This window comes from Papilio xuthus, unplaced genomic scaffold, assembly GCF_000836235.2.
Source record: "Papilio xuthus unplaced genomic scaffold, Pxut_1.1 DF824992.1, whole genome shotgun sequence".
Classification (NCBI taxonomy): domain Eukaryota; kingdom Metazoa; phylum Arthropoda; class Insecta; order Lepidoptera; family Papilionidae; genus Papilio; species Papilio xuthus.
In genome coordinates this window covers 5424580-5437256 of record NW_013533657.1, presented here as the reverse complement: position 1 = coordinate 5437256, position 12677 = coordinate 5424580, and the positions used below count along the sequence as shown (strand labels likewise).

At 31.9% G+C, this 12677-nt stretch overlaps 1 protein-coding gene across 1 annotated transcript in view; it reads right to left on the bottom strand.

The window, feature by feature from the left end:
• Positions 1 to 450: 450 nt before the first annotated feature.
• LOC106126717 (uncharacterized) overlaps positions 451 to 12677 on the bottom strand; it is a 33687-nt gene continuing 21460 nt past the window's right edge. Inside the window, exons 4-7 of the mRNA XM_013324517.1 lie at positions 8301 to 9578; positions 6159 to 7340; positions 3763 to 4728; positions 451 to 1922 (exon numbers count right to left, since the gene is read on the bottom strand). Coding sequence (XP_013179971.1) covers positions 489 to 1922; positions 3763 to 4728; positions 6159 to 7340; positions 8301 to 9578 — 4860 coding nt within the window. The 3' untranslated portion in view covers positions 451 to 488. The remainder of the gene's footprint in view (positions 1923 to 3762; positions 4729 to 6158; positions 7341 to 8300; positions 9579 to 12677) is intronic.

Here is a 12677-nt window from a genome sequence, read left to right as displayed (position 1 = left end):
TTTGTGGGGACGTATAGTGACCTGATGATGATGATGATTTAAGTATGAGAGTTTTCGTTAACTTAAAAGTTTTGCATAGTTTTTTTTATCTACAACTTTGATTAGTTTTTTTTTCTAATGATTTTTTTAGATTCATTTTGCGATTTTATTATAACAAGTACCTACTAAATTTTTCTACGGAAATGTAAAACTAAGTCTAAGAATTGGCGGCTGTTAAAATACTAATTATATTGTAACTAAACCTAGAATAAATAGTGCGTTTTTAATTTGTTATAAATATTAGTTTAAATTGTTATGTTGTAGGTTTGTTTTACATTGATTTTCGAATAACATTGTATAACATTTATAAGAAAATTATATAAAATAAAATAAAATAAAATAAAATTGTTAATTTCATTTTTAGTATATCAACTAAAAAGTTTGAATAACCTAACACCCATTTCTAGAAAAAAAAAGAAATTCATAATTTCTTTTTACCTATATTAAATCTAAAAAAATAAATTAATGTAACATAACATTGTTGCTATTAAGTATAAATCTATACGATTGATATTAGATTTAGAATTGTCTATTGGATTGTTAAATGCAATCTGTGATACATTTTTAATAACCACATCTTCATTTAGTACAGTAATACGTCCCATTTGTTTAGGATTAATAGGGCTATATATTCTTAAATAGTCTAAAGTACATGTCAATTCGTTATAAGATAAAATATCCTTTGGTAATTTTTCAAATATGCTATATCCGTCACCACCGTCTGCCAAAAAACCGGGCATTATCACCTTATAAGTCAAGTAATCTCGGACTTCGTCTAAGGCAGAGCATTCAGAGCATATCGCTTTTACCAATTTCACGCGATTTCCCGCCTCTTTTGATAAGTCATATGTTACTTCAATACCTGTCAGTTGTAAAAATTGTCCAGGACTGTCTATGGTACGCCATAAAGCCACAGAATGTTCTAGAGCTTGCATTAATATTGTACCATTCATCGTTACCACAGATAAAGTATCGGAAAATGGCAAAACTGTGATGAAGTCTCCCCTTGTGATGTTAAATGGTGTTTCACTATGTCCTAAAGAAGATCTTATTCGTCCTCCTTGGATAAATACTATATTAACATCAGCGTATTTTTCTTTGTTAATACGTTTTGTGTAATTCAAAGTGGCATCAGTTATTAGATTACCCATGTTGCATTCTCTCAAACGACATTGTTCACCATCGAGAAATATTGTAGACCTGCCAATAATTTCATTGTTAATTCGGTCTATGTCACCTCTATATCTTTTTATAATCGTTAACACTTCGTCGTCGTTCGGTATTCCTTGATGTAATAATATCGGATCGCCAAAGCATTTTAAAATCTCACCCGATGAGTCAAAAACTATATGTAATTTACCCAAATACTTTGTGTAAGCATACGCTTGTACTACTGGGACTATTCTACCTGACGTTTGTTTTATCATTGTGGGGTACAAGCCTTGTGGATGTTCTGGAGTTTCTGTGAAATGTTCTCCGTTCCACAAAAATGTGTTTGAATGACCACCGATCACTAAATCTAATCCATCTACTTCTTTTGCTATTTCTATGTCTTTAAGAAAACCGGAGTGACCTAAAGCTATAATAATATTGACTCCTTTTCCTCTTAATAGTTCTACTTCTCTTCGTATAGCTGGTATTTCGTCTTCGTAATCAACTTTATTTTTAGGTGCAAGAAATTTTGTGTCCGGAGTTAAATAGCCTATCACACCTATTTTAACGCCTTTCTTTAATATAATAATAGATTTAGATAGATTAGTTATATTTTGGAGTTCTGGTACTTTGTCTAGTATTAAATTTGCAGCTAATACCGGTGCGGTTAAGTTTTTTATGAACGGTACCACGCCTTCTACTTCCTCGTCGAATTCATGGTTTCCGAGACACTGAAAGAAATGCAATAGTTAAAGTTTCAAATGGCAGAATTCTGATTACACTAATAATTATAAGGTATTCGTCTTAAGCTTAGACAGAAGTCCATAGTCAATCTACTTGATTGTTGCGTATTTTGTATAAATGTGAAAAAAAAATATTATAGCCGTTTTTTTACGTCGCAGGAAGAGTGGAAAAGCGGTGGCGGAATGAAACGTTTTATTGGCATAGATGCATAATTTTAGTTTGTCATTTTTTATAGAATATTCTCGTAAGGATTTTAGGTTGGGTAATAACCGTAGAACTTCACTATCATGTTACTTGTAGTTTGTCACTTTCATTCCCGTTAATGAAAAAAGACTACGATATTATTTCTAGTATCATGTAAGTAAAATTCTTAGGTAATAAATAAATGTTCAAGGTTTTAAGTATTTATTTCAATTCAATCTCACGTAACATTATTTGCTAAATTAACAAACTCACAACATTATTTCTAGCTTGATTTTTTTATTGTCAGTATATAATTTATAATTAACAAAATAATAGATTTGTCAGACATAAATCAACAGTAAAACAGGAATTAAAATCAATTTCTAAGAGTAACCTGATATAGGATATGTTTACATCCTTTTTACAATGGGTTTCTACTGCCCAAACATCTGTCCAAGCACATATTTACGATTCAATTCTTGCAATGATTATGGAAGGGATATATTTTTTTTTCTATATGAAAATGAATGTGTTTCGGCAGTATAAACCCAAGGTTACGTTCTTTTCTTAATATTACGCAATCATCTTTCTTGGACGGCGATGGTATAACAATGTAAATCATTAAAATTTATTTTCTTCAGATATTTTTGTCGCTAAAGTGTTTTCTATTGTGTCATTACTTACTCCATTAAGGTATGATGACTTTATAGTATATTTGATAAAAATGTCTAAACAATGGCACAACTAAACAAATATGTCTTTAAAAATAATTATACTTAAATTAAAGATTTTTGAGCTATATAAATGTGGGTTTTTGAGAAAATATTTATAGTAAATGCTATTCCTTGTATGGAATTATTATCATTTAATTTCAATAACGGTTACGAAGTTTTCGTTTTTTGCATCACTGGGAATTATAACTAGGCAGATAGTTAAACTACAGGGGGTTGCAAAAAAATAATTTTCTTGGTATCAGAACTGGAATGCATTACAAAAATGTTTTGCAAGTGAAATATTTTTTTTAAATTTGAGAATTATTAACTAATAAGTTTAAATACATCACAACCTTACTTAAAAATACTATTTTAATAATATGTGCTTTACATAATACTATAAATTTTCTTAAATGCCTCTCTAATACAAATCGAAATGGTTTTTCAACAATATTGTTTTTATCAACATTTCGATTCAAAAGTTAATTATTTCTATAAAATTATAATTTTATTTAAAACAATTTAGAACAATTACAGTCATTAAAATAAACAATGAAGGAGTATTTGATATTGATAAGTTCGCTTCATCTCCCTCTATTAGTTTAACTCTGCCTTCAACACCATGGTAAATAAGTTTGTGATGGGTCACATAGAATACTGTAGCAGCATGTTCATTGTAATTTAACGTTTGTTTTGCCAAGTCTTTAAACATCCAATAACCATCCCCACCTTGTGCTAAAAAGTTAGGCATTATAATCTTATATGTTTGATCAGGCTTAATGTCTGAATAACTTGGTATATCGCATAAACCACATCTGGCTTCAGCTTTCACGATTCTTGAACCTGATGGTCTTCTTAAGTCAAAGACTACTTTAATTCCTGACACTTGAAGGAACTCTCCAGGATAATCTAAAGGATCATAATTAGATACGCCATATTCGAGCATCTGTAGTAACACTGTTCCACTCATTTCGGCTGTTACTAAAACTCCTTCAAACGGCATAACACCTAATAAATCTCCTTTAGTTATATTAGTGGGTGTTTTCGTATTAGCTATTGATGATCTTATTCCACCTCCTTGTATGGCTGCTATTGGAGCATCCGTCCAATACTTACCCTTGTAATCTGTCGCATATCGGTAAACCATTGCATCAGCTATCAAGTTTCCGAGATTACATTCCTTATTTTGGCAACTCAAGCCATCGAGTACGACAGACGTTTGTCCAAGAACCTCTTCAGTAATATTAAGAATATCTCTTCGGTATCGTTCTACGATTTGCAGAAGTTCTGGATCTTGAGGTATGCTATTATCTAAAAGGATAGGGTTCCCGTCTATAGTTATAACATCGCCATTAGAATTGAACACCATGTGTAGTCTTCCAAGGTATTTCGTGTATGCATACGCTTGTACCACGGGTACCTGTTTCCCGCTAGCTTGAGTGACGTAAGTGGGATAAGGGCCTTGAATCTCGTCTGAATCGGGTGTTGTACCGTTCCACAGAAAAGTATTAGAATGGCCACCGATAACTAAATCTATACCATCAACCGCTTTCGCTATTTCCAAATCCCTTAAATAGCCGGAATGACCAAGTGCTATTATTATATTGACAGCTTCATTTCTCAAGTTTTTAACTTCGTCTCTAAGAGCTACTATCTCGTCAATATATTCAACATTATTGTGGACAGCTAACACTTTTGTTTCTGGAGTTAGATATCCAATGACTCCTACAGCGATATCTGACACATTGAAGACGACGGACTTCCTAAGGTTTGCTTCGGCTGCAAGTTCAGGAACATTGTTTAGTTTTAAATTGGCTGCTAAAACGGGAGTTGTCAGATTTTGTATAAATGGAGTAAGTCCACTAACTCCGTTGTCAAATTCGTGATTTCCAAGGGACTGAAACAAATTAAAGAATCGAGGGTTACAACTAAATACTTCAGAGTTTTTAAAAGCGACAACTAAGCGATATTTTATGGAGTGAATGCACGCTGCTACCTCTACGTGTTAATTTTATTACACATACATTTTGCGCGTGCCTAAAATGTTATTAATATAACAATCTAATTAAAACGAGGCAATTTAGGAATGTTAGATCATATAGATGGACTGGCAGGAGAAGGCTCAAGATAGGCGACAAAGTCACCAAAGGGTGATCTCCTGTGTCGGAGGCTACGGCCCACTTTGGGTCGATGCGCAAGTGGAGTAAGTAAGATCATATAGATAAAATATGAGGTGTTTTAGATTTACTTAATTCCTATAAATGAAAGATTTTTTGACGTAAAATTTACAATTTTAGACATTATTTGCATCGAGGGTATGGTACAATGGCAGCTGTTCGAGTCGCAGAAATAAATTGAGACGGCCTACCACGAATATTCCTGAGAACATTTCGTAACGTTATATACAAAATTTTGACTTAATTGCGCTATGCTTATTGATCGCATGCACGAACAAATCTCTTAAACATTTTGATATATTTTGTCAAAGACGTTAAGAAAGCTCGTTCTATAAATATTTGTGCTTGACCTTGGTTACGAATACAAGAAAAAATCAATTATTTTTATTATAGTATATATGTTTTAATATATAATTTGAAGTTCATTACTTTTGTAAAATGATAACAACGATAAAAGATTTGCTTAAAAAAAAACAAAATTATTGATTAGTCACTGTCATATCTAATTATAAAATAAGAACTACCTAAACCTACCTTATTTATAAACGATGATTTGACCAAATACATCTATTTGTTCCAAGCAGAAAGCATAATTAAAAAATATATAATATAACAAAACACAAGAAATTGAGCACCATGTATACTCCTTTTGTTAAAAGAAATGTTATATTTTTATACGGTTATTTCTATGTGACACAATTACACTATACCCGTAAATATCTATATATATATATATATATATATATATATATATATATCACAACCTTTCATTTAAATTTATTTTATTAATTAGTAACATTTAATATGTTAATAATTACCCAATAATATTATATATTTAAAAGCATTTAATATCTCTTTATCACAATTCACTAAGACATTTGTTTTAGGACTAGAAAAATCAAGATGTAAGTTTTAATTTAAAATTTAATTCACCACTTTATAACGGTTATAGATTTATAAGTAGTAAGAATAAAATACAATAAAATGAAAATTTTGTTGTAGTCGCATCACTTTTTGATAATTTATCTGCGTTATGTATAATAATCCGACCTTCCACTGCCGGGTACAGGGTTCTATGATTTTGAATATATTCAATTGTTGATTGTAATTCGTCATAATCTAAAGCAATTGAGGGTAGATCGATTAATACAGAAAAACCACCTCCACCCCTTGATAAAAATGAAGACATCAATATATTATATACTTTAGTTCGGTTTAATAAAGAATACGAGGGCAAATAACAATTGCCGCAACGAACGGATACACTCTTTACTCTCATGCCAGGAGGTTTCTCGAAATCGTATTCCACTTTAAGTCCTGAGAATTGTAAGAACTCTCCCGGAGAGCGGAGAGGAAGATAACCTGCTACAGAATGCTCCAACATTTTCCAAACATTTGATCCGTTAATTGACAATCTAACCATATTTCCGTCAAAAGGCATAACTATCAAAAGATCTCCTTTAGTTACATTTGATGGTAGATTAGGGTGTGCTATCGATGCTCTAATACCACCTCCTTGAATTATAGCAATAGGTGCATCAGTCCATCCTTCTCCAACGTATTCTGATGCATATTTGTGAATCATTGCGTCTGTAATCATGTTTCCCATATTACACTCCTTTAGACGACACGATTGACCATCTAATACGACTGAAATTTTTCCAACCACTACTTCGGTTAACTTTGCTACATCTTCACGATATTTTTTTACGATATCTAAAATATCGGTATCTTGTGGTACCGAGTTATCAAGTAAAATTGGATTACCATTGAAACTAATTATATCACCGCTGCTATTAAAGATAATGCGCAATTTGCCCAAATATTTTGTGTACGCATATGCTTGAACTACTGGAACTAATTTACCACTAGTCTGTTTAACTAGTGTTGGATATGGACCTTCCACTTTTTCTGTATCGATAGTTTTACCATCCCAAAGAAACGTATTAGTATGACCACCAATGACTAAATCAAGATCTTCTATTTTTGCTATTTCCAAATCTTTTAGATATCCCGAATGACCCAAAGCTATGAATATTTTAACATTTTGCATTTTCAGTTTAGCAATTTCATTTCTGATAGCTATTTCTTCATCTATGTATTCCACGTTGTTACGTATTGCTAGAATTTTCGTATCTGGAGTTAGGTAACCTATGATTCCTATTTTTGTTCCGTTAATATCAAGTGTTATAGATTTCAATAAATTCTTTTGGGCTTGCAGTGATGGTTCCTGGTTTAGAATAAGGTTTGCTGCGAGCACTGGACATTTTAAGTTTTCTATGAATGGAGTCAAACCGGAGACACCGTTGTCGAATTCATGATTGCCAAGGGACTGAAATAGACAAAACAATCTATTACTATTTCATTAAAAGATTTACTTAAAAACACACACACACACAGAATATTCAATGTTAATTAAATTGTTAAGTTAGTTTACTTTTATGATGGGTTATTTATTTATGTACAGTTTGTTATATGCTGTACAGATGGAAGACCTCTATCAGAAATGTTATTAACGTAGAAGTCCAGAAGTTTAAAATCCCAAGAGTTAAAAGTAATAAGTACAAACTAAAATGTTATAAAACAGAAAAGTTAAAACACCCTGTAATTGTTTGTAAGAAGATAGTTAAAGAGGATTTCGTAATTCAAATAAACAAATACAATTAATGCAATATACATTTCTTTGATTATTGTAACCTTAGTAATTAGTTTTCGACTGTTTTTGTCGTGTCTGTTGTACGATTAAGGTCTAGATATCGAACTTTGTTATAATATTAAAAGAAAGCAGTTAGAAAGAAAGTAAAGGCAGTTTTAGTCATTCGCAAAGTGGAAAATATGCAAACATATGATAACCGTTAGTATCTTTTCATTATAGCATTGCGTGGGTTTTTCTCATTTATGGGATACACATACTTTTGCTGATGATCCTATGCTACAATGAAAAGATATCTGTGAGTTTCTTGTTAAGAACATTTTAAATTTTCATTCCATGGTTTACTTACTGAAAAAGACTTGAATTTAAAAACACTTTTCGAGTCACGGGTGTAATATTCGGCGTTAAATATTTTGTTTCCTTATGATTTATAATCAATTGTACTAAATTAATATAATTTGATATAAACAGTCCGTAATAAGTAGTAAATACATAAAAGATCTAAATAAATTTTAAATATATTTATTTTAAAAGATGATGAATTCAACCAAGAGTATAAGTTAATAAGATAACCAAAAGCGTAATCGAAGTGCCTATAGTAGGAGCAGAACTTGAAGCTTTTTCTGGATTGAATAATACGATTCGGCCCGATACTTCAGGATATACCGGACTACGTTGAGCAATATATCTTTCAGCACCAAACGCTTCGTCAAAGTCTAGAAACCGTCGAGGAATTCCGACAAGCATTGAATAACCTTCAGCACCATTTGCTAACGATAACGGCATCAGTATCGTGTACTCTGTCGCATCATTGATAGTCTGAAATTGTGGGATAGAACAAGCCCCACATCTTATAACAGCGTCGACTATTCTAGAACCCGGTGCATTAGCAAAATCATACGTTACTCGAATACCAGAGTATTGAAGGAATCGACCAGACGGATTAATTGAACGATAGTCCGCGACCGAATGTTCCAGTACTTGTTTCAATAGAGTTCCAGTTCTTGTTACTGCGACTAAGTTACCTTCTGATTGTATTGCGGATAACAGAGCACGCTTGGTGATGGCCGCTGGTCGATTTTGTGGAGCTATAGATGAAGTAATAGCACTGCTATGAATGATAGCAATCGGTGCATCAGTCCAACGATCACCTTGATACCTTATAGAATAATAATACATCATAGAATCAGTCATTAAGTTACCAAAATTACATTCTTCTGCTTTGCATGTATCTCCATCTAGAACGACAGCTGTACTTCCTATTACTTCTTGACTTAGTAAATCAATATCTGCCATGTAAGTCTTCATTATTGCTAGAGCATTTGTATCTTGAGGAACAGAGAAATCTAATGGAATTTGATCAGCTTGGTAATCTAATATTTCACCATTGTTGTTAAATTTGGTAATTATTTTACCTAGATTTTTGTTATATGCGAATGATTGGACTATTGGTACTCTCTTACCAGACCGTTGGGTCACTGTTATTGCATTCTCTACTTCATCTTGTGAATTCTTTGTGTTGCCATTCGATCCGTAAACATTTTTATGTCCGTTAATAATTAAATCAATGCCATCAACTTCGGCTGCAATCTCTGTAACTTTATCTATGTTTGCGTGTCCTAAAGCTACAATTATTGAGACATTTTGTTCTTTTAATTTGTTTACTTCTTCTTGTAAAGCTATAACTTCGTCTATATATTCCACAGCGCCTGTACCATCACGCATATTCAATTCCGGTGTAACGAAACCAACTATTCCAACTTTGTATCCTTTTATATCAAATACAACAGACTTTTGTAATTTTTCTTTTTCTTCAGTGTTCAAAATTATATTCGTGGCCAGTATAGGAGTGCTAATACTTTTTAGAAGAGGTGATAATTGTGGGGAATCTTTTTCAAAATCGTTTCCACCAAGTGACTGAAAAAGCAGTTATTATTAGTTACAAATTTTTTATTGGTTGACTGTTTTAATAAAGCTGTTTTGTTAAGTGAAGCTGTTAAGGTGAGTATAGACTAGAGCATTTACTTGAAACAGAACAGAAACAAATCGTGCTTAGGAAACTGTGCCTTGACCCGTATTATACCATTCGTAAGAACTTTACATTACATTGAATTGCTCGAGAAAATACTCTAGTGTAAATATACCTTTAGAAATAATAAAAAAAAATATAGAAAAATTTATGAAAATTGCAAATTAGTATTAAAAAAATATTTTTGTAAATCAATTAAATGAAATTCAACATATAAAATACGTATTGACATGAACATATACATACCACATTGATGAAAACCACAAATAAAGCGTTAAACACATAAATATACATTGATGCCTCCACCCGAAGTTTAAAAATTTTATCGATATTACAAAATAATCGATTATTAATCGAATATTATTATTAATAAAGAATTAATTATTTTACGTGTATTAAAATTTGGATTAAATAAAAATTACATTTTAATTTCTACAAGACTAAGTGTTCAGCTTGTGTTAGTTTTTTTAATTCATTAAATTGTTATTCATTAGAATCATAAAGGATAAACTTACGTATTTACGATAATCGATTAGCGTCAAATCTCCGATACGATAATATCGATTAAGATACCGTTCATTGTATCACATTTGGATAACCTCGTGCAACATTATTTGATACTTTCTAACAAAATTACACAACTGAGGTGTATAATCATAACCTAGTGGCAAACGATTGAAAAAAAAATGTCAAATTAAACACACGCATTAAAAAATTCATAATAATTTTTTGATATGCAAAATATAGAGTAAAATACAAAGAAAGCGACAGACAAATATAGAAATGTCAAAGGAACAGCTGTAGGTTAAAGACTTACAGTGGATTTCTGAAGACAAAGTCCACGTTTAAAACATATCGTAATCCCTGTCATTACCTTTGAAAATACAGAGATAGCAATAAGTTTTAAACAGGACTTTTGGTCTCAGAAAACCACGGTAAATAATGTTAACCGACGCCGGTTATTTTTTTGCTAAATAATGTGAAAAATTTTAACATTTAAAATCATCTAAGTATATATATATATATATACTATAAACAAATAATAGTCTGCAATCTTTAGATTTAGATTTTTTAAATTTTGTCTATGAATTTTGTCTTTTATTTAAGTTGTAGTTCAAGACGTTTGTGTCATAATAAATTTGTTGAGTAACAGTTTGAAGTAAACCTCAATCTAGAATCCCTGGCCCCAAATATTTGACCATGACCAAATGACCTCAGATGTCTTTCAAACAGATAGTATTGGTAATAACAATCCAAGTCCAAACCATTTTCGGTGATAACTCTCGACTAATTTAATTGAATATCATATTCGGGGACTAATTTAATATGTAGAAATATGTTCTATCTATATTAAAAAAAGTAAACAGTTGAAATTTGTGATTTATTTTAAATTACATCTCAATACTAGAGTTAAATTGGTTTAACTATATCGGATCAAGCATTTAAAACATCATAAATTCACAGAGCCGCCACATAAGTGTTATTTTATCTGTTTCGCAAAAGGCAATTATTAAAAATAAGTCATCAGACTTCACATCAGTGAATAGAGTCAATAACACTCATTCAATGTCCGCTCTAGCATCGTTTGTTCATTCTGAAAAACAACTGAAGCGTATTTTGTTTTATTTGACAAGAATTATCTGACCAAATAAGTTATGGTACGAAATCATTTGATTAAGTTTTGTCTTTTGTAACGCAGATTTTATAATGTTACGTTGGCCATTTCAATTTTTTTAAAGTAGATCACCTCCAGTCTTAATACTAATTTTGGACGAAAAGAAACGATTAAATATGACTGACCCATTTGTGCAGTATTCGTTACTTAAAGATATTTAAATTAAAATATTACTTATCATGTCCCAGTGCGAACTTATCGATCGAACATCAAAGAGGTACTATATAAGTTGACTATCCTATGACCTTTCGATATTTGAATCGTATAGAATACGAACTAATAGAAATTACTCTAGTAAAACTTGATCTAAGTATGTAAGTTTTTAAGAGTATAAAACGTATATTTTACCTCGAATGGACAATGAAGCTTCACGAACGAACGAGCTTCAGTGTTAATACATTTTTATTTCTTTAATAAACTAATAGGTCTAGTCAAATTAATTGAAATAAATACGACATGAAACAGAACTACGCCGCTTTGTTTCGAGTTTATTTCGTATCAAGTTATATAACCAAACGCGAGGCAACAAGTTGTCAAGTATTGATTTTCCGCTGGTACATAAGCCGTATGTACGACGCGTATGTAATGTTAAACGTATATACATAGATAGCCCGACGCCACAAAGCTGTCAACGGTAGAAAATTTTCCAGCAATGAAAATCAGGCTGCATTCGCTCGTCGCGCCACCCGCGGCACGATTTATTCAAACTGACATTCGACCTTTTGTTTACGCATGGACAAAATACGTCGAATATTTAATTTTGTTTTGTGCATCCTTTTAAGGGATTCAAAATGGAGTGCCTTTTAGCAATGGAACTTTTTTTTCGTAAAAGATAGTAACCGACCAAGCTACTTGAATTCGCCAAAATAGCGAAGTAATCCAGGCATCTCCATTTGTAGATGCGTTGTCTACTTATAATCGGCAGAAGCACCCTTCCAAACCGATCTACACAGCCCATAAATTCCTAAGATCCACTTCACGCCTGCCTTCTGTGTGGTCGTGGTATTACACGGGCGAGCGGGTCATTCGTGCCAAAGATATTATTGTTATTGTGGCCTCTATCACATTTGATCACACACGTGCTTGTATCGTATCGAATTTAAGATATTTTTTCCTGCAAATTAGGGGAAATACCCATACTACGTGACCTATTTTTTTTAGTTTTTTCTAAGTTTTTTTAAGACTGCATGCATACTTGAATTACTAGTGAATAATATATTATGAAAAAGAACAACTAACGATTACGTCACAAAAACCTGAGCCACCCACCCGCTCCTGTGACTGACCGTAGTATTTTAAAGACTACGCTAAC